The sequence below is a fragment of the Trichomonas vaginalis genome, chromosome I (assembly GCF_026262505.1).
Source record: "Trichomonas vaginalis G3 chromosome I, whole genome shotgun sequence".
Taxonomy (NCBI): Eukaryota; Parabasalia; order Trichomonadida; family Trichomonadidae; genus Trichomonas; species Trichomonas vaginalis.
The window spans coordinates 22,229,075-22,255,414 of record NC_067203.1 but is presented as its reverse complement, the minus strand read 5'-3'; the positions used below and the strand labels follow the sequence as shown (position 1 = coordinate 22,255,414).

The 26,340-nt window shown below is 31.8% G+C and overlaps 10 protein-coding genes and 1 pseudogene across 11 annotated transcripts; 9 read left to right on the top strand and 2 right to left on the bottom strand.

Moving 5' to 3' along the window:
* Positions 1 to 675: 675 nt before the first annotated feature.
* Positions 676 to 3,786, top strand: TVAGG3_1030070 (the record flags this gene model as incomplete). The annotated part of the gene is made up of 1 exon (XM_001320865.1): positions 676 to 3,726. The coding sequence occupies one exon, from the start codon at positions 676 to 678 to the stop codon at positions 3,724 to 3,726; it is 3,051 nt and encodes a 1,016-aa protein (XP_001320900.1).
* Positions 3,787 to 4,567: 781 nt separating this feature from the next.
* Positions 4,568 to 7,702, top strand: TVAGG3_1030060 (GTPase protein; the record flags this gene model as incomplete). The annotated part of the gene is made up of 1 exon (XM_001320864.1): positions 4,568 to 7,702. The coding sequence occupies one exon, from the start codon at positions 4,568 to 4,570 to the stop codon at positions 7,700 to 7,702; it is 3,135 nt and encodes a 1,044-aa protein (XP_001320899.1).
* Positions 7,703 to 8,789: 1,087 nt separating this feature from the next.
* Positions 8,790 to 10,526, top strand: TVAGG3_1030050 (ankyrin repeat and SOCS box-containing protein 4 family; the record flags this gene model as incomplete). Its single annotated transcript, XM_001320863.1, has 1 exon — positions 8,790 to 10,526. One exon carries the CDS (start codon positions 8,790 to 8,792, stop codon positions 10,524 to 10,526), a length of 1,737 nt encoding a protein of 578 aa, XP_001320898.1.
* A 36-nt stretch (positions 10,527 to 10,562) lies between these two features.
* Positions 10,563 to 11,903, top strand: TVAGG3_1030040 (cyclin-dependent kinase inhibitor 2C-related family; the record flags this gene model as incomplete). Its single annotated transcript, XM_001320862.1, has 1 exon — positions 10,563 to 11,903. The coding sequence occupies one exon, from the start codon at positions 10,563 to 10,565 to the stop codon at positions 11,901 to 11,903; it is 1,341 nt and encodes a 446-aa protein (XP_001320897.1).
* A 1,019-nt stretch (positions 11,904 to 12,922) lies between these two features.
* On the top strand, positions 12,923 to 13,702 carry TVAGG3_1030030 (protein of unknown function (DUF3447); the record flags this gene model as incomplete). The annotated part of the gene is made up of 1 exon (XM_001320861.1): positions 12,923 to 13,702. One exon carries the CDS (start codon positions 12,923 to 12,925, stop codon positions 13,700 to 13,702), a length of 780 nt encoding a protein of 259 aa, XP_001320896.1.
* A 117-nt stretch (positions 13,703 to 13,819) lies between these two features.
* On the top strand, positions 13,820 to 15,460 carry TVAGG3_1030020 (myotrophin family; the record flags this gene model as incomplete). The annotated part of the gene is made up of 1 exon (XM_001320860.1): positions 13,820 to 15,460. The coding sequence occupies one exon, from the start codon at positions 13,820 to 13,822 to the stop codon at positions 15,458 to 15,460; it is 1,641 nt and encodes a 546-aa protein (XP_001320895.1).
* Positions 15,461 to 15,805: 345 nt separating this feature from the next.
* Positions 15,806 to 16,894, top strand: TVAGG3_1030010 (cyclin-dependent kinase inhibitor 2C-related family; the record flags this gene model as incomplete). Its single annotated transcript, XM_001320859.1, has 1 exon — positions 15,806 to 16,894. The coding sequence occupies one exon, from the start codon at positions 15,806 to 15,808 to the stop codon at positions 16,892 to 16,894; it is 1,089 nt and encodes a 362-aa protein (XP_001320894.1).
* Positions 16,895 to 17,207: 313 nt separating this feature from the next.
* TVAGG3_1030000 (uncharacterized protein) lies at positions 17,208 to 18,582 on the bottom strand (the record flags this gene model as incomplete). Its single annotated transcript, XM_001320858.1, has 1 exon — positions 17,443 to 18,582. The coding sequence occupies one exon, from the start codon at positions 18,580 to 18,582 to the stop codon at positions 17,443 to 17,445; it is 1,140 nt and encodes a 379-aa protein (XP_001320893.1).
* Positions 18,583 to 18,821: 239 nt separating this feature from the next.
* On the bottom strand, positions 18,822 to 21,435 carry TVAGG3_1029990 (annotated as a pseudogene). The gene has a single exon. A coding segment is annotated over exon 1 (2,614 nt).
* Positions 21,436 to 22,739: 1,304 nt separating this feature from the next.
* Positions 22,740 to 24,076, top strand: TVAGG3_1029980 (pyrophosphate--fructose 6-phosphate 1-phosphotransferase 2 (PFP2); the record flags this gene model as incomplete). Its single annotated transcript, XM_001320856.2, has 1 exon — positions 22,758 to 24,038. The coding sequence occupies one exon, from the start codon at positions 22,758 to 22,760 to the stop codon at positions 24,036 to 24,038; it is 1,281 nt and encodes a 426-aa protein (XP_001320891.2).
* Positions 24,077 to 25,036: 960 nt separating this feature from the next.
* TVAGG3_1029970 (protein ubiquitination) lies at positions 25,037 to 25,528 on the top strand (the record flags this gene model as incomplete). Its single annotated transcript, XM_001320855.1, has 1 exon — positions 25,037 to 25,528. The coding sequence occupies one exon, from the start codon at positions 25,037 to 25,039 to the stop codon at positions 25,526 to 25,528; it is 492 nt and encodes a 163-aa protein (XP_001320890.1).
* Between the last annotated feature and the right edge of the window lie 812 nt (positions 25,529 to 26,340).

Below are 26,340 nucleotides of genomic sequence, written 5' to 3'. Positions count from 1 at the left end.
TGTTAAAAATAATGATACAAAATCGTTCAATATTGTATGAATTCTTACGTTTACAAAAAAAGTCACATAACCCATCCTATCATACTACTAAATTGGGATTTTGAATTGACATTTATTTTATTGGCAATTCATGTATTCTAATAGAGACAGATGAAAACTATTTGATTTCTCATGAGATATCCTGAACATTTGTTAATTTATTCAATTTTTATCATCAAATGGTCTCATTATCATTTGAAATCACCATACATTGATGAATTCAATATATCCTCACGTTCAGCTTTCAATACATCCTCAATAGTTTCATTGGCCTAAAAACATCCATATTCATCGCATACACAGTAGACTAAGACTCATTTTGATTTTGCTATTGCTTAGAATTTGAATGGAAACATGTAATAAGTGAAATTATGTATCACAATTTCATGAAATGCTTAATATTATATATTTGGAAGGATTGAACATCATTCACACCTAGTACTGAGGCATACTCACTCAAATTCTGATGCTAATCCATTCTCTTATTTTATATTTCACATCAAAAACCATTTCAATAAAATTGAAAGGACTACGCAAAAAGTTGCTATTATCCATAATTTTATTTTGATATATGATTGTCATACAGATGGCATATTCAAATAATCCAGAAAAAAATCTGAAATATTCATTCAAAAAATGAATCAATATGAGCAATATTTTGTCTTTCTTCCTGAGGATGTTGTTGACCAGTTAAAAAACGAGGAAAATAAAACTGTCCTTATGGGATGGATAGATAAGGTCAATAGGCATAATATTGGTCAGTCAAGATTCATTATTTTAACTAATTACGAATTATTTTTATACCAAAAGGAAAAATTCAAGAATGTTGTACAAGAGAAACTACACATTAACTGGTTTGACGTTAAATCAATCGATGTTAGCAAAGATCCAATTTTAACCATCAAATACGGCGAACCAAATGAAGAGGAAGATCAAAATAAGTATATGCTACGCCTTAAGGGTGATCTTCTTCATAGTATTCTTGAAAAATTAGATGCAATTTTTCTTGGAGGCTTTACAGAAGAAGAAAGACCCGAAATTACATACGACCCAACAATACCTAGAAAAGATGTTAACAAAAATCAACTTTTACTTAGAATGCAACTTCAATTGTGGAAAATTGGATTTCAATTATCATATGAAGCCAAAAAAGCCATTTTTGACTTCTTTTCTGCTTCACCGGATATGTTTAAACTCGATCAAATCATTCATATTGTTGATTTTCTTCCACAATTTTTATCATCACTCAGTTTCAAGCCTTCTATAACGAAAATCATTGTTCCAAACGCAACAAAGCTACACATAAACATAGATGGCAAAGAAAGACTTGCAGATCCCATTGAAGTTATTGGATCTTTTCTTAAAACAAATAAATTCGTTACTTCGCTCACATTTGAAGGCAAGATGCCTGTTACTTTCAGAAATTTCGTTAACGATTACTGTCAGACCCCATCTTTACCAATTACAGAGTTAATTTTCAAAAATTGCGAATTTCAAGTTTCTCAAAAAGATGACTTCAGCAGGATGATTTCCTATCATCCTGTTGAGACATTACACATCATCAGTTGCCTGGCAGAGAACGTTGTCATTCCTTTCTTTTCAATTTTCTCATCTCCAGGTTTTGAACAGATAAAGACCTTAACAATCGATGGATCCTACGGTGTAGATATAGAAAACCTCATGGGATCACTCGGAAATGTTGAAGAACTATCAATGGTCGATTGTAACATTGAACTTTCGGAATTTTTTGTTTCCCTTTCAAAATTGAGAGAATGTAAACTTCAGCGGTTAACATTGAATAGTAACAAGAATGTCCAAATTATTCCGGATGGTGTAGTTATCCCTAATAATCTATTAAACATAAGATTATCGAATATTGCATGGGAAGAAGACTCATTTATAAAATTATTCTCATTATTAGCGGAATCATCGACCGCTATGTATGATTTCAGTAAGGCAAGAATGTCTAAAGCATCATGGGAACGTTTCTTCATGACAGTTTCAAGGAAAAAGTCGAATCAACTAAAAGAATTTATTTGGAGCGAGAATCCAATTCACGTAAGTCTCTTTAAGTTCTTACTTAAATGTCCTGTCCTCCAAACATTAGTTATCAATGGCTGTTTGACTGATGAACCACAAGATAAAGAAAATAGATTATATTTGAAGGACATGATCAAGAAATCGAAGACATTACAAGTATTAAGTATCAGAGGAACACCAAGAAAACACCTTGGAAAGGTCGGCATCGCAACAATCCTCTCAGCCATTGCAGAATCCCAGAATTTGAGAAGATTAGGCATCAGAAAGCATCATGTTGGTCCGGTTCTGCTTCATTTCTTAGCAGAATGCCTTTCTACCAACAAATCACTTCAATTTGCTGCAATTGACGGCAATGATATCCTTGATCTTTCAGCTTACACAGAATTCTTTGATGAAATCAGATCCAAGCACAGGAAATTCGTTATTGAGTGGCCAGAGGAAGAAATGAGAGACATTCTGCAGTTCGGAGACGCTGATGAAGGTGAAATCGAAATTGCAAAACAAAAACACGCCAAAATGATGGAAGGAGACTCCAGTGTAGTCAGATTAGCTCCATCGCAACAGAAACAGCAGCAGCAACAACAAAGAAAGAGAATGAACAAATCAGAAAAAATTGTCAAACTTTCCGAACTCAGAGAAGAAGGAAATTTGGCCGACGACGAACAAACAACCAGAAGAGATTCAACTTCAGAAAAATCTCCAAGAAAATCTGATGCAAAAACCGAAAAAACTTCTAAAATTTCTGATACAAAATCAGAAAAAATACCAAGAAAATCTGACGCAAAAAGTGACAAATCTACAAAGAAACCTGACACAAAAAGTGACAAACTTTTACCAAGTAAAAGTCAAACGATACAAAAACTTAAACAAGACAAACAGGATGATGACAAAAAGAGAAGAAAATCAGAAGTTCAAATCAAAGACGATAAGAAAAGTGACAAAGACAAAAAACACGATGAAAAGAAAGAGAAACACAAGAAAGAAGAAATCGAAGAGAAGCCAATCGATAAAAAGAAGAAAGATAAAGAAGATAAAAATAAAAGAAGTAAATCATCAGATCAAAAACATAAAGATGAAATTGTAGAACAAAAAAGTGACAAAAAGAAGAATAAAAGTGACAAAGACGATAAAAGTAAAAGAAGCAAATCCACTGATCCCAAAATCAAAGAAAAGACTGATAAGAAAAACGAAAAAACCGACAAAAACAAGAAAGATAAAAGTGACAAAGAAAAACCACGTAAATCAAGTGTTGTTTATGATGAAAACGATAAAAGAAAACGTGACAAATCCGAAGATAAAAAGAAACAGAAAATTCCAGAAGAGCAGAGAAGGAAGAGCAAAACATTAGATCCAGATGATTACAGATCAGAAAAGAAAGAAGATAACAAGAGATCAAAGACACCAATTAACGAGAAGAAGAAGAGAAATTATGACAATGACGATTCTAACGAAGAAGAAAGGACAAGGTCATCATTTTATGATGACGAAAGAGAAGAAAGAAGAAGACGTGCAAAGTATATCGATGAAGATGATGACGAAGCTGCTTTCGACACATTGGAGAAGATGCAGAATAAACAGAGAAGGAAAAGAATGAAAGAAATGGAAAATGAATCAAATGAAAAACCGAAGAAGAACAAAAAGGTTTAAATTATAATTTGTTGTTTTTTGGATTTTTTTTTAAAAAAGTTATGTATTTTTATTTATGAATGCACAAGAGATAGAGCGTCAGGAAAAAACTCTTCCAACTTTTTCCAAGAAGAAGTATACAATTTAATATATATCTTTTAATTGGGAAATGATGCGAAATAAGCACAGAAGATAATTGCTTACGAATGATTATTCCTGCCTGGTGAAGCAAGAACTTGATACTTGGCATAAAAAGCATATCAGAATTAGGCATATTTAGAAAAGTATCACATATCATTTCCTATTAATAATGATGTAACTTTCCAGTTTGTCGATGCTATAATCATTGTATTGGTGCGCTATTCTTTATGTTGTCGTTGTTAGAAAAGAAATTAGAGACTATTATATAATGGTCAAAATTAAATTTTGACCAATAGAATGGGTTTTCCTACAAGTGCAAAAAATGCGCAAAAACGATTATTCTACATTCAATTTGTGCATTATTTGTGTATTTAAAAATCAATCTGTGTAAAGTAGTCAAAAATGAATGAATTTTTTCTTTTATTTTTTTTGCATACCCAACTGTTGCAATTCTTTATTAATGGATTTGATTTTTAAAAATGGCCAACTCCAAAAAATTTAAAATACGCAAAAAATATGCAAATTCAATTTCAAATAATCGTTTTTGTGCATTTTTTGCATTCTATGTAAAAACAAATAGTATTATCAAGAAATGACAGAAGATGCTGCAAACCAACTTTCAAAAAGCGGAATAAACCCTAAAGGGAAAACGATAACTCTTTTCCTTCTGAATTTTTATATTGGATAATTTAAAAAATTTCCTAATATAAATTTGGAAGAAATGCAATCACGTAGCCAACCAATAATTAAAGTTCTCTTTCTTGGAGATCCTTCAGGTAAGACGTCACTCATTAATCAGTACGTAAATCAGGAATATCCAATAAATTACAAGGCAACAATTGGATCTGATTTTTTTTCAAAAGATGTTGATATTGATGGAAAATATGTCACGTTGCAGATTTGGGATTCAGCAGGACAAGAGAATTATCAATCTATCCCAACTTTCTATAGATGGACAAACTGCTTAATTTTGGTTTATGATGTCACAAACGCAGAGTCATTTGAAAACATAAACAAATGGAAATCTCAATTTGAGTTACAACTCGGACTTTCATCAAATTCGAATTTTCCAATATTACTTCTTGGAAACAAGTGTGATCTTCAAAACAAAGCTGTTGAAGAATCAACTGCAAAAAAATACGCACAAAAGAACGGAATGATATTCCATGAAGTTTCTGCAAAAACACGCGAAGGTGTGGAATCAGCATTTCAAGAGATTGTAAGAAAATTTCTGGAAAAATCACCATCTTTTGATTTTGTTTTACCTTCGTCATATATTCAAGAAGAAAAGAACTCAGGAAAAAAATTAAAACTTTCTAAACGTCAAAAATTGCAAGTTTGTCTTGCTGGAGAAAGTACTGTTGGAAAAACTGCAATTTTAGAACGATTCACTCTAGACCTTTTTATGGATGGGTGTCAAGGAGTAATCCATGGCAACATTTGGTCACAAGCACTCACAATAAATAGTGAAAATGTTGATTATGGGTATCAAGGAACATTCGCAGACAAGATTTGGTCAAAAACACTCACAATAAATAGTGAAAAAGTTGATTTAGATATTTTGGATATGGATGGCAATGAAAAATACAGCTCACTCACTAAAATTTATTTTAAAGGTGCTTTTATAGTCATTCTTGTTTTCGATCTCACTCAAAGGAAAACATTTGAGGATCTCACATCTTGGCTAGATGATATTCGTACATTCTGCGATCCAAACTGCATTGTTCAATTAATTGGAAACAAATCAGATTTAAATCATAAGAGAGTTATCTCTTTTGAAGAAGCCAATTTTTTTGCTCAGAGAAATAATATGAACTATATGGAAGTATCAGCTAAGTCAGGTTCATATATTTCTGAAGCATTTACTTATCCTGCTACAAAAAGCATCCCAATTTGGAACATGATTAATAATAGATATCTTATCCAGAACATGATTTGTATGTTTGACTATTTTGATGATATTATACAAGATAATGACAACAAAATGAAATACCTCAAGACACTCAAGGATCAGTACGATGCACTTAACCATCGTCAGAAAGCTAATGATAATGATGATGAAGAAAACAAATATGGTGATGATATGAACAACTTTATGGACAAGATGATACAAAATCATACAATTTCACTTAAGCTCTGTAAATTTGCAAAATATATCTGCAAATATAAAGAAATTCAAGGTAAGCTCCTTGAATTGCAAAAAAGGATCAAAGATGTTGACAATAAGAACAAGGAATATTTCAAGGTACTCATGGATCAATTCGATGCTCTTGATAAAGAAAGAAACTATGATGAACCAGATGATGATTTAAATAAATTGCAAGAAAAAATACAGGATTATGAAGATATTCATGACATGTTTATTGAGTTTGACGATACTCTCAATAAACTTATCGTTGGAAATGAAGAGTTGCATAAATTCAAGGGTTTCGCCCAATCCATCAAAGAATCCATAGAAGAACTCAAGGAAGGGGACATAGATGCTAATCAAGGAAGTATGCCCAAGGAGGATAGAATCATGTTACTCTCTTACAGACTCCAGGATATTCAGAACAAGATCAGACACATTGAAGAAGCGAAGGCTATAATAATATCTGGAAAACTCGAAGAATTTGAAACAGCCATCAAATCACTAAATAGTATCATCAATGATAAGGCCGAAAATGATTTCCACAGGACTCTTGAAGAAAGGCTGAAACTTGTCGAAGAAAATGTTGATAATCAAGATAAAGGCATCAAGGCACTCCAAGACAAGATCCAAGAGATGGAAGATAAAAAGAAAGATGATGATGAACAATGTTCTTTTGTGAATAACATCAACAACAAGTTTAACGATCTTGGTAATCTTATTCTAGAAGGCGACAAGAAGAACGAAGAAGACATCAAAACTCTAAAGGAGAAACTTAGGACGTTCATTGAGAGTCAAAACAAGAATGAAAATAAAAATATCAACGAACTTAGGAATCTATTTGACCAAATGAATGAAAAGTTCAATGATCTGAAATATAAATACGAAAAACTTGAAAACAATATTCATCGTGATGAAGAAACAATTTCCGAGGTGCAATCAAGATCTGAAGATCGATTCTTGATGTTACAAGATATTAATGAAAAGATTGAACGAATTGAAAGAGGAAACACATCATTTAAAGAAGAAAACTCAAAAGTAAATGAATCACATAATATTGATATTGATGAAATGAAGAAATTATTAAACAAATTGAATAATGATATTAAAGAAACAGAAGCATCGAATTACAAAATGCATTCTTATGAATTAGAGAATACATACGCCAATACTCTGAAATCTCTTGAAGAGAGACTCAACAAATCCGAGATCAATCGTAATAGGCAAAACGAAGAAATCAATTCTATTAAAGACAAAATCCGAGATATTGAAGATAAATTTATGAATAATCTTGAACAGAACATGCAAGAAAAGTTCAATGATCTCAATAACAGAATTCAAAATATCAATAACAATAACGAGAATGATATCAAAGCTTTAAAGCAGAAGATAGAATCATTCGAGGATTTACATAAAACAAATGAATTTAATAATTATAATGTGAAGGAATTTGAAGTTATTCAAGACAAGCTAAACAATTCTGTTAAAGAACTTCAAGAGAAGGTTAATTATCTGACAAATGCTACATCCATGCTCTTCGGTAGTGATAACGATCAAGATGAATCGATAATCATAAAAATACATTATGCTGAGGATGAAATTCATGAAGACAAGATTAAATCTAATGAAAATGCACTTAATATTCTCGAAGGTAAGGTTCAATTTATAAAGGATCAAATTAGAAGTATCGAACATTCCAAGTTAACAAATGATACCAAAGACATTTAATGAGCTCATAACGTTTTAAAAAATTTCGTAAGAAATTTAATTAAAGTTCTTGGAAGATTTTGGCAATTTCATTTATTATTGATGAGCTAATTAAGTTCAGATCAATAAGTTACTATCGAATGAATAAGCAATGAAAACTATTTATCATTAACTAAATAATTGATTTTTATAATTATCAGAACTCTATCATATGTTGGTTTAAATTCAAATGATATCATTGACAACTAATAATTCAAAAATTTGAACTGAAATCAGGTGAGCATAATTCCACTTTTATGATACAATAATTTTTCTCCTCATCTCAAATATTTTTAAGGGTGAACTTACCAGTTTTTGACATTCTCTCAATTTTTGACACCTCTAATTTGTGAAATATATTTCATCACAAAATAAACAAATTTTATTTTTATTTTATATATCCATGCAATAACAAGTCATAATATTATATAATTTCATCTAGAAATCTAGAATTTGAACTTAATTTTTCAATTTTGAGAGGGCGCCAGAAAATGGTAAGTGCATCCTTAAGGGAAATTTTCTTGTTATCATAAAATAGAGCATAAAGAATAGAGTGAAAGTCAATGAGGGGAAAAAAATACCAAAGATTGTGAATGAAAAATTTCTTCCACTTTTTTCTTCCACGAACGATAAAAAAAATTAATCATTTTTCATGGATCATACAAGGTATGATGAACTGATGGCATCATATGATTGGTATAATGACATCACGAATGCGTTGTATAGGCTAAATACATTCGATGAGAGCAAAATCAATGAAATATTTGAAAAAATTAAAGTTATCAATAAGTCAATTCTTTCTGTCGAAGAAATCATTTCGATAATATCAACGGCATCATTATACAGAAATCGATACATGAAATCATACTTTTCAATTTTCAAAAAAGTTTATGATGAATATCACCCAACACAAATTCGTCCAGAAAAGATATCAAAAATCTTTGAGTATTGTATATACAAGGAATATAATATTATTTTCAACGAAGATAAGGAATGAATTTTCAAAGAGTTTGACGAACAAAACTATTCAATTGTAATTCATGAAAAGGGAAGCATTTATAGAGCAATCATGGAAGACGACATGAAATCATTTATTCAATTCACAGAGAGAGAAGATTTCGATGAAGATCAATTACTTAAGAGTGATTTTTATCCCTATTTTTACAAAGGATATTCATTAATTGAATTATGTTGTTATCATGGATCTGTTAATTGTTTCAAGCTATTAATATCAAAATTTCAATCAAAAATAACTCAAAAATGTCTCGAATTCTCATTTCTTAGTGGAAATGCAGAAATCATGAGCGAATGTTTAAAGGTTCAAACTCCAGACAAATCTACTATGGAATATGCAATTATTTCACACAATATTGACTTTGTATCATTTTTGATGGATGAATATAATATTGGCATCGATTTAGAACAGTGCTGTAAATATCATAACATTCAATCATTCTTTGTTGATTTTGATATTTCAAACGATGTCAATCGCTGCTTCCTTTTGAGTTTGTACTTTAATATTCCAGACTTATGCGAATATTTCATTTCAAAAGGTGCATCATTGAATTTAACGAATACATCAAAACAAACGGCCCTTCACATTGCTTCTATAAATAGCAGCAAAGATGTTGTCGATATTCTTCTCTCACATAATGTTGCTGTAAATTCAACAGATAGAAAAGAGAAAACGGCTCTTCATTATGCTGTTGAATATAACAAAATCTCTATAGTAGAAGTTCTTTTATCTCATGGTGCCAAGATAAGCTTAAAAGATCAAGAAGGAAATAGTGCATTTATTGAGTCGGTCACAAAAAATTATTGGGATATAACAAAATTATTTCTTTCCAGAATTCACAAATTCAATGATAAGGAAGGAGGAGAAGCGCTTCGTGCTGCTGCAAAATCAAATAGAATAGACATTGTTGAAACTATTCTTGAAAGAGGAGTGGACATTAACTCTTGGCATGATTGCACTGCCCTTCATTTAGCTTTGCTAAATAACCATTCAGAGATGGCCAAAAATCTCATTTATCGTGGGGCAGATGTCACACAAATGGTTGACATACATGAACCTTATAGAAACCAATTTTCATGTCTCCATATCGCGTTAGCTTCACACAACTTCGATGCAGCGATATTACTTATTTGGCAGGGGATTAATGTTAAGGCTTTGGACTTTTATAAGAATACTACACTTCATTATATTGCATTTAGGCACAAGGAAGACCGTTTTAACGAACATGATTCAATTGAAAAAATATACGAGATAATAAGGCTTTTAATATCCCATGGTGTAGGTATCAATGCAAGAAACTCATATGGTGAAACTCCACTTCATTTTGCCTCATACTACAACTGCATTGAAATTGCAGATTGTTTCATATCACATGGAGCAGATATCAATGCTCAGGATAATGATGAAAGAAATTCTCTCTATTTTGCCATTATAAACAATAATTTGGAAATCATTAAATTTCTTCTTTCACATGGCCTAAATATCAATTCAGTTGATTCTCAAAATAGAACATCCTTGCATTATGCATCGCAATATTCTTCGAAAGAGATAGTAGAATATCTTATCTCTCAAGGTGCTAATATCAATGCCCGAGATAGTGGCAAAAGAACTGTTCTTCACTACGCAGCTGAAGGAAATAATATCCAAATTATTGAATATTTACTTTCACTTGGCTTAGATATCAATGTTATAGATTACAGGAACGAGACACCACTTCATTTTGCAGCATCTAGAGGATTTAATAAGATGGTAGAATTTCTTATATCAAATAGAGCAAATATTAATGCATGAAATAATAGTTTACAAACAGCTCTTCATCTTGCAGCCATGGTAAAGCATGCCGAGATCAAAAAATCTTCTCATGATTCAATTCCTTCTGATTTCGATGATATGCCTACCACCCTAGAAGACTTGTTCCACATTTCTTTAGAACATAATTATTCAGGAACAATATTAACATTATTTTCACACGGTATTGATATTAATTCAAGAGATATTGAAGGAAGAACTGCTATTCATTATTTGGCTGCAGCCTCTTGCAAAAACATTTTGGAATTTCTTATTAGAAAAGGTGCAGATATTAATGCAAGAGATAATAACAATAATACAGCACTTCATTTTGGAATTTTGGAAAGCGTAGATTTCCCAGTTACAACGTCTCGCTCAGCTGTTAATACCGAAACAATAAAATTCCTTGTTTCACAAGGTATTGACATCAATGTAAGGAATAATAATGGAATAACAGCTCTTCATATTGCGATCAAAAGAAATGATAAGGAAATAATTGACTATCTTATTTCTCATGGAGCCAATGCTACTCTTAGGGATAATAATAACAAAACAGCTCTACATTATGCAGCAATAAATGAATCAAAAGGTATACTGGATTTAATCATTTCTCATGGAGTAGAAATAAATTCCAGAGATAATGACAACAAAACTGCTCTTCATTATGCTGCAGATTTTAAAAGAAAAGGAGCAATCGGATTCCTTATTTCACATGGAGCAGATATTAATGCAAAAGACAATGATAATCAAACACCTCTTTATTTATCATTGAAAAAGCAAATGAACACATTTCCATGGGACCCCTTAAAAAATCAGAATGAAGAAAGAAATTTATATGATATCATTGAATATTTTATTTCACATGGAGCTGATATAAATTCAAAAGATAAAGATGGTAAAATTGCAATTCATTTGGCATCAAGTCTTGGTATTTTGAGAATTGTAGAACTTATAGTTTCAAATGGTACCGATATCAATGCAAAAGATAATAATGGTAAAACTGCTCTCCATTACGCTGCAGAACTTAATAGCAAAGAAATCGCCGAATTTCTTATTTCTCAAGGAGCAGACATCAATATCAAAGACAACAACAATAAAACAGTTCTTCATTATGCAGTCGAAAGAAATGAGATGGAATTTATTTCATATCTGATTTCACATGGATTAGATGTGAATGCCCGGGATAATGATGATAATACAGTTCTTCATTTCGCCGTAACCGGCGATAAAGAGCCAACAAAATTTTTTGTTTCAAAATGGAACCAAAACAATAAATCTAATAAAATAGAATTCCCTGTTTCAAAATGGAACCAAAACAATAAATCTAATAAAATAGAATTCCTTATTTCAAAAGGTGTTGATAATCAATGCCAGAAATAACAAGGGTCAAACAGCACTTCATTTATCAAACCTTTATTGCAATTATGATTTAACAGGATCACTTTTATTACATGGAGCAGATATTCATTTGTGTGATAACAATGGAAGAACAGCTCTTCATTATGCTGCAGATTTCGATAATTCTGAAAAAACAGAATTCCTTATTTCACGCGGCTTAGATGTGAATGCAAAAGATAAAGATGGAATAACACCTCTTCATTTATCATCTAAAAACACAGCAGAAATTCTAATTTCACATGGTGCAGATATTCATTTGTGTGATAATAATGGAAGAAATGTTCTTCACTATGCAGTTCAACACGACCATGGATTAGCTAAATTTCTTATTTCTCAAGGCATAGATTTGAATTCTAAAGATAAAGATGGTCTCACTCCTCTTCATTTATCAATTATCAGTTATAAAAATGAGAAAGGTCTTTCAATATGGGGTAATACTCAATTTGCAATTTCAAAACTATTAATATCACATGGAGCAAATATCAATGACAAAAATAATCAAGGAAAAACAGCCCGTGATTACGCAGAATCAAGAAATCTATATGAATTTGTTAACATTTTTGACAAATGAACATTTTTAAGATTTTTTTTGTAACCAAATTTTAATGTATTAATTTTTTATTTATCCTAAATAGTCTTGATGCTTATACTCAATGTTTGATAAAAGACTGAAGTCGATTTTATTTATCTTCAATTATATAATTCTTTATGTTGTTTATACTGTATCATTAGCAAATATAACTTTTCCCGATCAAAAACATTAATTTTTTATCATAGAAAAATGAAATATAAATCATGATAGAATGCCAGAATGTGATAAGTGCAGTTTTTATTTTTATTTTTATTTTTTTGTTTTCAATGTGAAATTTTTCTTGCTATGAAGAACTTGAAATATAAAGTATTTTGAGAATTCCAGTAAAAAAAAATACCAAAGATTGTGAATGAAAAATTTCTTCCACTTTTTTTCTTCCACGAACGATAAAAAAAATTAATCATTTTTCATGAATCATACAAGGTATGATGAACTGATGACATCATTTAATGAGTACAATGACATTGTGAATACATTGTATAGACTAAATACATTCGATGAAAGCAAAATCAATGAAATATTTGAAAAAATTAAAGTTATCAATAAGTCAATTCTTTCTGTCGAAGAAATCATTTCGATAATATCAACAGCATCACTATACAGAAATCGATACATGAAATCATACTTTTCAATTTTCAAAAAAGTTTATGATGAATATCACCCAACACAAATTCGTCCAGAAAAAATAATATATGGTCTATTAAGTTTTTTTTGGAACAATGATAGGAAACAAATTTTCGAAAAGTACGAAGAACAAAATTATTCGATTAAAAATCATGAAAAAGGAACCATTTATAGAGCAATCATGGAAGACGACATGAATTCATTTATTCAATTCACGGAGAGAGAAGATTTCGATGAAGATCAATTACTTAAGAGTGATTTTTATCCCTATTTTTACAAAGGATATTCATTAATTGAATTATGTTGTTATCATGGATCTGTTAATTGTTTCAAGCTATTAATATCAAAATTTCAATCAAAAATAACTCAAAAATGTCTCGAATTCTCATTTCTTAGTGGAAATGCAGAAATCATGAGCGAATGTTTAAAGGTTCAAACTCCAAACAAATCTACTATGGAATATGCAATTATTTCACACAATATTGACTTTATATCATTTTTGATGAATGAATATAATATTGATATCGATTTAGATCAATGCTGTAAATATCATAACATTCAATAATTCTTTGTTGATTTTGACATTTCGAATGATATCAATCGCTGTTTCCTTTACAGTTTGTACTTTAATATTCCAGACTTATGTGAATACTTCATTTCAAAAGGTGCCTCATTGAATTCAATGGATAAAGAAGGACGTACAGCACTTCATTACGCTACTTTAAATTGTAGCAAAGAGATATTCGACATTCTTCTCTCACATAATGTTGCAGTAGATACAAAAGATCAAAATGGGAAAACAGCTCTTCATTATGCTGTCAAATATAACAAAATTACGGCAGCAGATGCTCTCATTTCACACGGTGCTGATATCAATTCAATTGATAAAGATGGAGACACAACATTTTTCACATCAATACGTTCAAATAATATAGAAATGCTAGATTTTCTTATTTCTCATGGAGCTAATATCAATTACATACCTGAAAAAGGAACTTCTGCTCTTATATTTTCGTTAATCTATCACAATTTTGATGTAGCAATGCATTTAATTTCCAGAGGATCTGATATTACATTACGCGATAACATTAGAAATTCTGCTATTCACTATGCTGCAGCATATAGATACCCAGAAGCAAATGTGGGGGGCCTGAGAAATAAACGCCACGAAGAAATTGAGAAAATTCATGAAACGATAAGACTCCTAATAACTTGTGGTTTAGACATCAATACCAGGAATGATAATAAACAAACTGCCTTTCATATTGCAGTGAAAAATAATGATAAATCAACAGTAGAGTTTCTTATTTCATTAGGAGTCAATGTCTATGCAAAAGACAAACATGGGATGAATGGGTTGTGCATTGCAGTGGAGAACAACTATAATGATATCATGAAAATCATTATCTCCCATTGTATTGAAAATAATTCAATCAGAGATTGTGACATAATTCCAGCATTTCGAATTGCTATAAAAAATAAAAATCTAGAAACTATCCAATTTCTCATCAAGTATGTTACTGATATTAATAAGTGCAATAATCTTGGAAGAACAGCTCTTCATTATGCAGTAACATCAAATAGCACTTCATTAGTCAAGTCCTTTGGTTTTCATGCAGCTCGCCAAAATGTAGTAACTTCAGAAGGCATTGAAATAGTCAAACTCCTTATTTCACATGGTGCAGATGTAAACATTAAAGATAAAAATGGAATAACAGCATTCCATCTATCTGCACAACAAGATAGAAAAGAAACAACAGAATATATTATATCTCATGGTGCTGACATTAATTCAAAAGACAATGAAGGACATTCGATTCTTCATTACGCCGCTGAAAATGATAACAAAGAAACTATTGAATATTTACTTTCCCTAGGATTAGATGTGAATTCAAAGGATAACAAAGGTGGAACTCCGCTTCACATCGCATCAATTAATGACAATAAAGAAATTGCTGAGTTATTACTATTGCATGAGGCTAATGTCAATGCGAAATCAAGTGATTGGTCATTTAAAAAACTTAATATGGTAGAAAAGAGATGGTCTATAGTTTCAAACACTTGTGTCAGTGATGATAATCAATATTGCATCACACCTCTTCATTGTGCAGCTAAAATTGGTTCAAAACAGCTTGTAGAATTATTTATTTCAAATGGAGCAGATATCAATTCAAAAGACACAGAATTGAATACAGCTCTTAACTATGCAGTAATTTCAAAAAACATGGAAATAATAGAATTTCTAATTTTACACGGTTCAGACATCAATGTAGCAAATAAAGATGGGAAAACTGCACTTCATGATGCTATTGAAAAATCATAGTTGGATACAAAAAACGATTATCAAGATATAGCCAAGATTCTTATTTTACATGGAGCTGATCTTAACATTATAGACAAATATGGGAAAACTGCTCTACATTATGCTGCAGAAAAACCGAACTTATTATTAATTGATCTTCTCATTTCACATGGTGCAGATATTAATGCAAAAGAAAAAGATGATAGAACATCTCTTCATATTTCATTGCAAAAGCATCAGTATAATAACTCCAATAAGCATAACGAAGAAAATTATGAAAGAAATTTATACGATATCATTGAATATCTCATTTCACACGGAGCTGATGTAAATTCAAAAGATAAAGACGGTAAAATTGCAATTCATATGGCATCAAGTCTTGGCATTTTGAGAATTGTAGAACTCATAATTTCAAATGGTACCGATATTAATGCAAAAGATAATAATGGTAAAACTGCTCTCCATTACGCTGCAGAACTTAATAGCAAAGAAATCGCCGAATTTCTTATTTCTCAAGGAGCAGACATCAATATCAAAGACAACAACAATAAAACGGTTCTTCATTATGCAGTCGAAAGAAATGAGATGGAATTTATTTCATATCTGATTTCGCACGGATTAGATGTCAATGCACGCGATAATGAAGAAAATACAGTTCTTCATATTGCAGCATCCAGAGGTAATAAAGTTGCTGCAGAAATCCTGATTTCAAATGGTGCAGTTATCAATGCCAAAAATAAAGATGGAGAAACTGCACTTCATAAAGCGGGTAACAAATCAATGATCGAATTTCTCATTTCAAAAGATGTTGATATCAATGCAAGAAATAAGAAGGGTCAAACAATAATTCATTTATCAAGCAGGTTTAATAAATCCGATTTGATACAATTCCTTTATTTACATGGTGCAGATATTCATTTGCGTGATAATAATGGAAGAACAGCCCTTCATTATGCTGCAGATTTTGGTAATTTGGAAATAATAGAATTTCTTATTTCACATGGCTTAGATGTGAATGCAAAAGATAAAGATGGAATAACACCTCTTCATTTATCATCTAAAAACACGGCAGAAATCCTTATTTCACATGGTGCAGATCTTAATTCATGCGACAATGACGGAAGAACTGTTCTTCACTTTGCAATTCAACATCATAATAATACAACCATCGATTTCGTTATTTCTCAAGGCATAGATTTGAATTCTAAAGATAAGGATGGTCTCACTCCTCTTCATTTGTCAGTACTCTATCATTTATCACAACACAATCATCAAAAAAATGCTGTTGAAACAAAGTTTTATTCTCCAACACATTTAGATTCTAATCTTGATATTGCAAAACTTTTGATATCACATGGTGCAAACATCAATGTCAAAGATAATCATGGCAAGACAGCACGTGATTACGCAGAATCCAGAAATCTTGACGATTTTATTAACATATTTGATACATGAATATTTTTACAAATTTATCTTGCAAAATGAATAAATTTTACTTATAATTTTATTACATATTTCATTTACCAAAAATGATTTTTATAACCTAAGCTCTCAATAATTCCCAGCTGATCTCTTTTATCCAAGATGAAATGCTAGAGAAGAAATAGCAGAAATTTTTGAAGTCATGATAAAAATTGAATCATTAATCTCTGCCTTGGTTTACAAATATTCAATTTTTTGTACTTAAATGTACTTTTTCTCTATGCTATAATTGATATTTTTATTGATCATATTCTATCTTTTTACTGTTTCAAAATCTAAAAAAATGTCTAGAAGAAGGCGGTAATCCCTTAAGGATAGACTTTCTGCTTTCTGATAGGAGGACTACCATTTTGTAAAGTGGTTTTTTTGACATCCTTTGCTATTGACACTTTACAAACTTTACAAAGCACTTTTGCAATACCCTTTCTTTGACAATCCTTTAAAAAAATGTTCATTTTAGTTTTAGATAAGAAATACTTAAAACAAATGATAAGTTAAATAAAAGCATCTAAAATCAGGCTTTATTCTGCAGTTACAGTATAATAATACGCTTCCTCTTCGTATGATACATCCTGCATTGAATGGAGTGATTCTCCCTCTTTACTTTCATCATTTTTGTCCTCATTTGGATCGAGTGTCATTGTTTGTTCAACATATCTTTCGACATTTTGTTCCCAAGGGTCAGCATCAACAAATTCAGCTGATTCTGGGTCACATGATATAAGTTCTTCGACTTCTGTCATATCTTCTTCCTCAATTTCTCTCTTAACAACTTCAATTGGCTCTTCATATCCTAATCTCCACTTTGCAGGGCATGTGGACTTCGGATAAAGCTTGCTTGGGTGTATTTCCTCGAATTCGTAGAGAGGGCGTGGGTTTTCGTCGATTGTTTCGCCGACAATTTGGCTAAGTGTTGGATTTAGCTCAGGATGAGCTGCTTTGAGCTGCTCGTTGTAGATATAGTCGAGTTCTTTCTGAAGTTCGTAGAAATATGGATCGTTAATATACTCATGGAAGTCAATTCTCTGTAATTCGCCATGAAGTTGCTGGGTCTCGCTAACTTCGGTGGAATCGGCTCTTGATTCGAGAACTGTGGATGGTGGTGGGGCTTCGCCATCATAGAAATCGTCAACAGTATCATGTTTGACGAATCTTTTTCCGATCTTTGTTTCGGAGTACTTTGCTTCTAATCCGAGATCGCTTAAAATGTTCTTATCATCTTGCTGGGTAGTTTGCTGGGTAGATTCTTTATCTACTGACTTGTTATTAGCAGAAGAATCCTTATGATGATGAGATTTCTTAGCTTGTGGTGCATTGTTTTCTGGAGGTGGGAGACCTCTTTCCTTTGGACGGGATTTGCTGTCATTCTTGTGAGAATGGCTTCTCTTTTGGTTGTTATTTTGAGTATCTGTGATTGTACTTGTGTTTTGAGTAAGAGTTGTGAGATCAGTAGTCGTTACAGGCAAAACGCTGACTTCTGCATATGTGAATTTAGTGTCATTATTTTGGGTATTGCGGCTAGAATGAGTATGAACATGTTTATGTGGTTTCGGAACACCATTTTCATCGAATTCTCTCGGCTTCTTAATGCGGATTCTCATTTTCTGCTTTTCCTCATTATCATTACGATGGGAATGATGTTTGCCCGTACTTTCACTCATCGATAAAAAAAAAATTTCAATTACCTGATTCAGTTATATCTCAAATCTTCTTACAAAAACGGTTTTTTCTGTAAACAAAAGTGACGTTTCTTTACATTGACAATAAACATTGGACAATACATTTTGTATTATCGACCAATATTGATAAATACCTATTCAGCTCATACCATCACATATGTTTATTAAATTAAAGCTAAAATAACTGAAAATTATATTTTTATAACAAATAAAAAATTGAATTATTCACCATCCTCCTCTTCTGATTCTTGAGAGGCAAAATAATTTTGGACTTGGACAAGTTTTTCTGAGTTAATCTTTAACTCAGGATTATTTGGCAAGTCTTCACTTATTCTAAGGACCAAATCACGGAATTCATTGCATATTGTGAATTCATCAAATAATTCAAGCAGGTATTTCATGTATTTGTTCACAATTCGGGCTGAATAAAAGTGATTGATTATTAATGAAGCACATGGCAACACAGTATCTGCAAATTCAGAATCTTTGATAGCCATATCTATAAATAAGTTAAGATACCGAGGAACTATTGTTTCTATGTTATGAGCAAGGATTACTATAGTTAAGCAGTTGATGTAAGCTATTTTTTCTTGAGTAAGTCCTTCTCTTATGCATTGTGTTGTATAATTTACAAGTTGTGGAACTAAATTAAAATAATTTTCAAAATGTGAGCAAACATGCGACCAAAAGGTTACTGTAAGAACATTAAATGACCTGAACGTTACATTTTCTGGTGGGAAAACTATACCCTCTGAAGCAGAATATTCCAAACATTCTTCTGCGAGGTCTGTTTCAAGCAATTTGCCAAGGATTGTCATGTAATCGTAAAAGTATTTGCATTCACAATCTTCTTCAGCCTCAGTTGTTGATAATTTAGCCTTAAGATAACCATATTTCAGATTAAGTAACTGAGATATATCATGTTTCAGCAACTCAAAGAAATTCCTCATTGTTTCTGGGTTATCATATAATTCATCAATATTTGATAGGGCTATCAACAAATTTACTCTTGTTTCTGCGAAATCATCTAAAGAACAGTCAACTTCGACCAATCGTGGAATATATATTTCAGCAGTTTCAATTGCCCTGTTCTGAGTGAAGATTTCGCTAAGACACATGTAAACTAATTCATACATTTTGCTCAATGTATAATTGTATTCATGGAACAAGCCAAAGCAATATTCATAGATCTTGAAATATGCTTCATTATCAAGGCATTCTTTGTAAACTTCTAGAATTGAAGATAATGAATTTAAAACTTTCTGGTAAATGCGAAGATCTACTTTGGAAATGTATGCACTTCTATTCTTATAATTAAACGATATGTAATCTTCTGAATCATTGATATTTCCATCATAAAAAATAATATCTGGAGTTGGCGACTTCGAAATCACATGATCAATGAGTTCTGGGACTTTTTTCTGCTGGGATACAGCACAAACGAAGGAAATCTGGAAAATCATTAAAGATTATCATGAAATCAAAATCTTCGAATACCCTTTCCGCAAATTGATTAAGCATACCTAATATTTCTTCATTTTCGCTGATATCTCTCTTTGAAAGAGAGAATACAAGGGAAGAAAGGGCTGTTTCAACTAATTTTTGATTTATATCTTTTAACATTGATTGTAAAATAAGTTCAATGTAATCTCTGAATTCACTATCATTCATGTCGTTTGTGCTTGTTTCCATACTGAGCAAAAAGTAAATATTTTCTGTTTGATTGTATAAATCAAGAAAATCTTGTGTATAATCAGTAACTCCCGATTGTTTGATGAGCATATACATTAGTTTTGCTATGTCATAGTTTTCTGTTTGGATAAAACTCTGAAATAGTGTTTGGAAAATTGTTGGATAGTATTGTTCAGATATGAATCTCTTATATGACTTAGCATACCTTGTTAATGCAACTATACCATTATTTTGGATATAGGGATCATCTGAAGCAATGCATTGCAAACAAATTTCAATTAAGCTTGTATCTTCTTTGTATAAAGGAATAAATGCAATAAGAAAGCTAGTAATAATCGCATTATCTTTTGATTCAACAATGCTTTTAAGCTGTGCTACAAAATCTTCATCTTGATTATTTTCTATTGCAATTGAATAAATGGAATTAATGAGATAACGAATATCTTCTGACAAAAGTTCAAATTTGTTCGAATCGCTAATGAGTCCCATTAAAAATTCCAAAATTTCCGAAAGATTTTCAAAAATATAATCTTGGATGCATTGAACATGTGTAATTGAACCAGAAATGAGGGATAAGATAAAACTGCCTCTTGAGAAGTTTTCTTCGGTCAATTTGTCTAAACAAATTTTGAGAATATTCACTTTAGTTTCATTTGGAAGATTTGGATCGATCTTGAAATAATGGCCAATAACATCAACAAAATTATTCTCGCTAAGGACTTGCAACATCTCTGGAAGAGGTTCAAGCAAATCTGCATGATCTTCGATACGTGAAAACTCTAGATAAAGTTTCATTATTTCACAACGTGCCTCAATGGAAATTTCGATTGTTAGCTCATGAAAATATTGAATTATTTGGGACAATAATTCATCTTCGGAAGAAAACATTGCAATTGTTGTGAAGAACATTGCTCCAAGTCTAATGTGCTCGTCATCTTGAATATGAACAAATTCTGTCATAATTTGGGAAAGATTTGACCATTTTTCTGAGAGACTGTTATTAAATGAGGTGTTGAATACGTGTTTTTGGAATACACCAATGATATAGATTTTCAGTTCAAGAGGAACTTCAGAATTTTGAAGGAGATTGACATCTAAGTTCAAAATCTGTTGATTTATTTCTTCTGGAAGAAGATACTTCATAAACTGGTTATTAATTATAATGAGAGCTTGTTGATGAAACCTTGTCTTGTCACTATCATTCAAGATGTTTATCAAACTTTGGAAAAGAAGAGGAAAATTGGACTCTGCTATGGAATTTATTTGGAGCTGCATGTGTGAACAACTTCGTCATCGGATAAAACAGGTTCTGAAGGATAGAAAGGAGATCAAAGTCGGACATGCACCAAAAAAATTTGAACTCTCTTCACAATTGCTCTCAAATTTGATGCATAAGAATTTGTACCGGAATATTTGTCTTAAATTAGCTTGTATAGCAGAATTTTCCAGAAATTATTAAGGAAATATGATCAATTAGAGATTCTTTAATGAGAAAGAGCATATTGAATGATTAAACAGAGATAAGAAGCAAATGGTTCATATGGCATACTAATAAGGGTCAAGAATTTATAGTTGTAATTCTAAATACATTAAATAGAAAAAATATAATCTTTATAAATGGATGTTTATAGATTGATTTTGAGAAAAAAATAACAAAATTGTTGTTTTAAGGAATAATTTCATCATTATATGATGAAAAGTGGAGGTAAAAAGTTTTTTATGAAAATACGTTGGTTTTTTTAAATTTTATAGCCATAACTTATTTGTACATCTTTGTTCAACGCCAATCGAGATAATATCTTGAACTCTACGCATATTAATATTTTCAGTCCGGAATAATGTTGATTTTTTGAAATTCGGATTCAATCTCTGGTCTTTCCATACTATGTTAATTAGTAATCTGGTATATATTTAACAATTTATAGTAATCAGTTTGATAAATTTGAAAATTTTCGAACAATTAATAAGTTTTTTCTTTAATTACTTATTGTTATTGATCTAATATTGACTAAGTAATAGGAGGTCAATAGATATGGTTGCTGTTATTATTCAGGATCGGAGTTTAATGGAGAAAGTGAAATAGAGTATTCAAAAGTTAAAAATATTTTGACAAGAAGAGTATTGATTAAATACCTAATGGTATTCTTAGCAAAATAGAAATTTTTGAATTATGGTGATAAATTTTTATTGTGCTGTCATGTTTTAAGATTTCTCTAAAAATAGGACGAGCACAAGTTGTTAGAGTTATTATTTTTATTTGTTAATTCCCATTAAAAAATTAAGAAGGCTTAGCGGTTATTGTATATCCATCGTTTTTCTGCAAATTATAGAAGTGAAATATTATTTTATGTACAGTATAGTGTTACTCTTCAATTGAATACATAGTTGACCAATTCAGTATACAAAATATTGAATACTTCGCTGTTCAAAAATTGAATTAGAATGTGCCGATATCATTTTTAGAGATGAGTGCTGAAGCTCCTGTTCTCGGTATCCTTTGCGGTGGTGGTCCAGCCCCAGGCCTTAATGGTGTTATCGCTGGCGCTACACTCTACGCCCTCAGACTTGGCTGGAAGGTCATCGGCTTCATGGAAGGTTTCAAGTACCTTTGCACAGGCGATGTCGATGTCGTAAAGGCCCACACAATCGATCTTACATACGATATCGTTTCTCGTATCCACTTCCAGGGTGGCACAATCATCCAGACATCCCGTGCTAACCCACGCAAGTCCACAGAACTCCAGGAGAACGTCCGCAAGTGCCTCCGCGCCCTCAAGGTTCGTTACTTCCTTACAATCGGTGGTGATGATACAGCATCATCTGCCGTTTCTGTTGCCCAAGGCATGGATGGCAACGAGATCTCTGTCATCTCCTGCCCAAAGACAATCGATAACGATCTTCCACTCCCATCTGACCAGTCCACATTCGGCTTCCACACAGCTCGCTCCCTTGGTATGGAAATCATCCGCAACCTCATGGTTGACTCCAAGTCTGCCCCACGTTGGTTCCTTGTCGAAGCTATGGGCCGCTCTGCTGGTCACCTTGCTCTCGGCATGGCTGAAGCTTCTGGTGCCCACCTTTGCCTCATCCCAGAAGAATTCAAGCAGGACGAAATCGAATTCGAAGATGTTGTCGAACTCGTCGAAGCTACAATCCTTAAGCGCCTTGCTTATGGAAAGAACTACGGTGTCTGCGTTCTTGCAGAAGGCCTCGTTTCCAAGATGTCCAAGAAGGCTCTCTACAGACTCTTCGGCAACCGCGAACCACCAACAGATCCACACGGCCACATCCTCCTCGATGATGCTGAACTCGCTCGTTCTCTCTCCGAGGAACTCCTCAAGCGCCTTGGCAACCTCGGCATCAGAATCACACCAAAGAAGATCGGTTACGAACTTCGTTGCGCTGATCCAGTCGCCTTCGATGCTGTCTACACACGTGAGCTCGGCTACGGTGCTATCGATGCCTTCCTCAACGGCCACTCCGCTGCCCTCATCGTTCGTGAGAACGGCCAGGTCAAGCCAGTCCAGTTCAAGGACCTCCTCGACCCAGCTACAGGCCGTGTCCGCACACGCCTTGTCGATGTTACATCACAGTCATTCAAGGTCGCTCGTGTCTACATGTGGCGCATGAGCAAGAAGGACTACGAGAACAAGGATCTCGTCGCCCGCGTCGCTGCTGCCGGCAAGATGACACCAGAGGCCTTCACAGAGAAGTTCGCTCACCTTACAGATGTTGTCGTCGAATAAACTAAATCTCTAAATTTTTTCTTGATTTCTTGATTTTTATTTGGAAATCAAGAAAAAATTAAATCCAATAATAGTTCATTTCTTTAAACAAATCTAATGTTATGTTGACTAGAATGTAAATTTTTAAAAAAATCACTAGAATGTAGAATTCTAGGAAATTGATAATAAAAAATATGACAAAAAAAAGCTAGCTTCCCGGTGATAGTGCTGACCCTTTGGGCATATTGCAACCTTCAGCCAATAATAGCACAATGTTTATGCCATTCAATATGAAATATATAAAAAATAAATTCCTCTTTTCCATTCTTCTTCTCTTATTCTTTTATTTTTAGCCTTTTCTTTCTATGCTTCTAGATTTATTGGCTTCTTATTAATTAATTTGATATTTATCAAGAGTTGACTTAAGTTGAATTTATTGTAAATTATATGATTATATGCTCGATTTCAGCTCCATGGTACGAAATAAGGCGAAAAATTATAATTCCTTTAAGCTTACAATATCTTTATGCAATTTCCCAAGTATAGGAGGAACACATATCTTTGTCACTAGATTTTGGCTAATACATGGTGAAAAATTAGAGCTTTTATATAAATTTTGTTTTGTGTTCACAATATTTTCAGAAACAGGCTTCAAAAGCATGTCAACTTCAGAGCAACCAACAGTTGAATATGAATGTGATTTCATCAATGTTAAGCCCATTGAAATATTCAAATACCCAAGTCAAGCTTCAAAAATTATTTGGAATATCAATTCCAACAATATTTTAGAAACCTCATTCCAAATTATAGATTTTATTAAAACCCACAAAATACCCATGAAAATGGCTATTTATTTGATTGATATTTTTTCACAAATTCGGGTTAAAGAAATTAATTTATTTTTAGAACTTTATATAAAGATATCTAATGAGTTTTCATGCATTCGCAAACCAGAAAATGAGAAATTAGCAGATCTATTGTGTTATAAAGGTTTCGAATTTGAAGGCTTCGAATACATAATGAAAGAAGAAGAAATTCTCAATTTATATTCAACAGATTCTCCATTATACTACATTGCCTGGGATAAAGTTGATGATCTTAAAAGTAAATTCCCAAACCTTGATATTGAACGGGGAAATGATTATACAATCACTCCACTTGAATGTGCAATTTTATATGGGTCAGAATTATGTTTTAATTTTTTGAAAAATTTAGGAGCTCAATACTCTGATAGATCAGACAAATATGCTGTTCAAGGTGGAAATAAAAACATATTTATGCAAATGATAGAAGATGGTAGAGTATTTAGTAGAATGATTAATACAGCATTGAATTATCGACACTATGAAATTGCTGAGTATCTTAAATCAAATTTTGGACAAACTCCTGATTCAATTGCAGAATGCATGTATTTTGGAAATTTTGATGTGGTATCTTATTTACTTTCTAAAGGAGAAAACATCAACAAAACATACATTACTTTTCTTTCCATAACTATCATTGTTTTATAAAATTATCTTTCTAATAATATTTATCATATTCTCTTGCTATTCCTAAATATATCAATGAATGTCCTCTTAGCATTGCAATCAAAATGGATTCAACAGAAATTGTAAGATTCTTAGTTGAGCATGGTGCTGATGTTGGCATGAAACTTATCCTCTTTCTTTTCATACTTATCATTGGTATATATAATTCTTTTTCTTTTCAAATACACCATTGTTTAATGATATTCTCTTTATTTTCATATTTATCATTGTTTTATCGCATTATTTCTCTTTTAATATTTATCACTGTTATATAATATTCTTTTTCTTTGCATACTTATCATTGGTATATATAATTCTTTTTCTTTTCAAATACACCATTGTTTTATGATATTCTCTTTCTTTTAATATTTATCATTGTTTTATCGGATCATATTTCTTTTCATGTTTATTAATGATTTAATACATTCTCTTTTATATCATATTTATCATTGTTTTATATAGTTCTCTTTCTTTTCAAATCTATCATTGTCTTATCAAGTTCTATCTTTTTTAATGAATGCCCTCTTAGCGTTGCAATCAAAATGGATTCAGCAGATATTGTAAGATTCTTAGTTGAGCACGGTGCTGATGTTAACATGAAACTAGTTCTCTTTCTTTTCATATTTATCAATGTTTTGTAAAATTCCCCTTCTTTTCATATTTTTCATTATTTTATCAAATTTCCTTTCTTTTCATATTTTTCATTATTTTATCAAATTCCCTTTCTTTCCATATTTATCATTGTTCAATACAATTCTCTTTCTTTCCATATTTATCATTGTTTTAATACATTA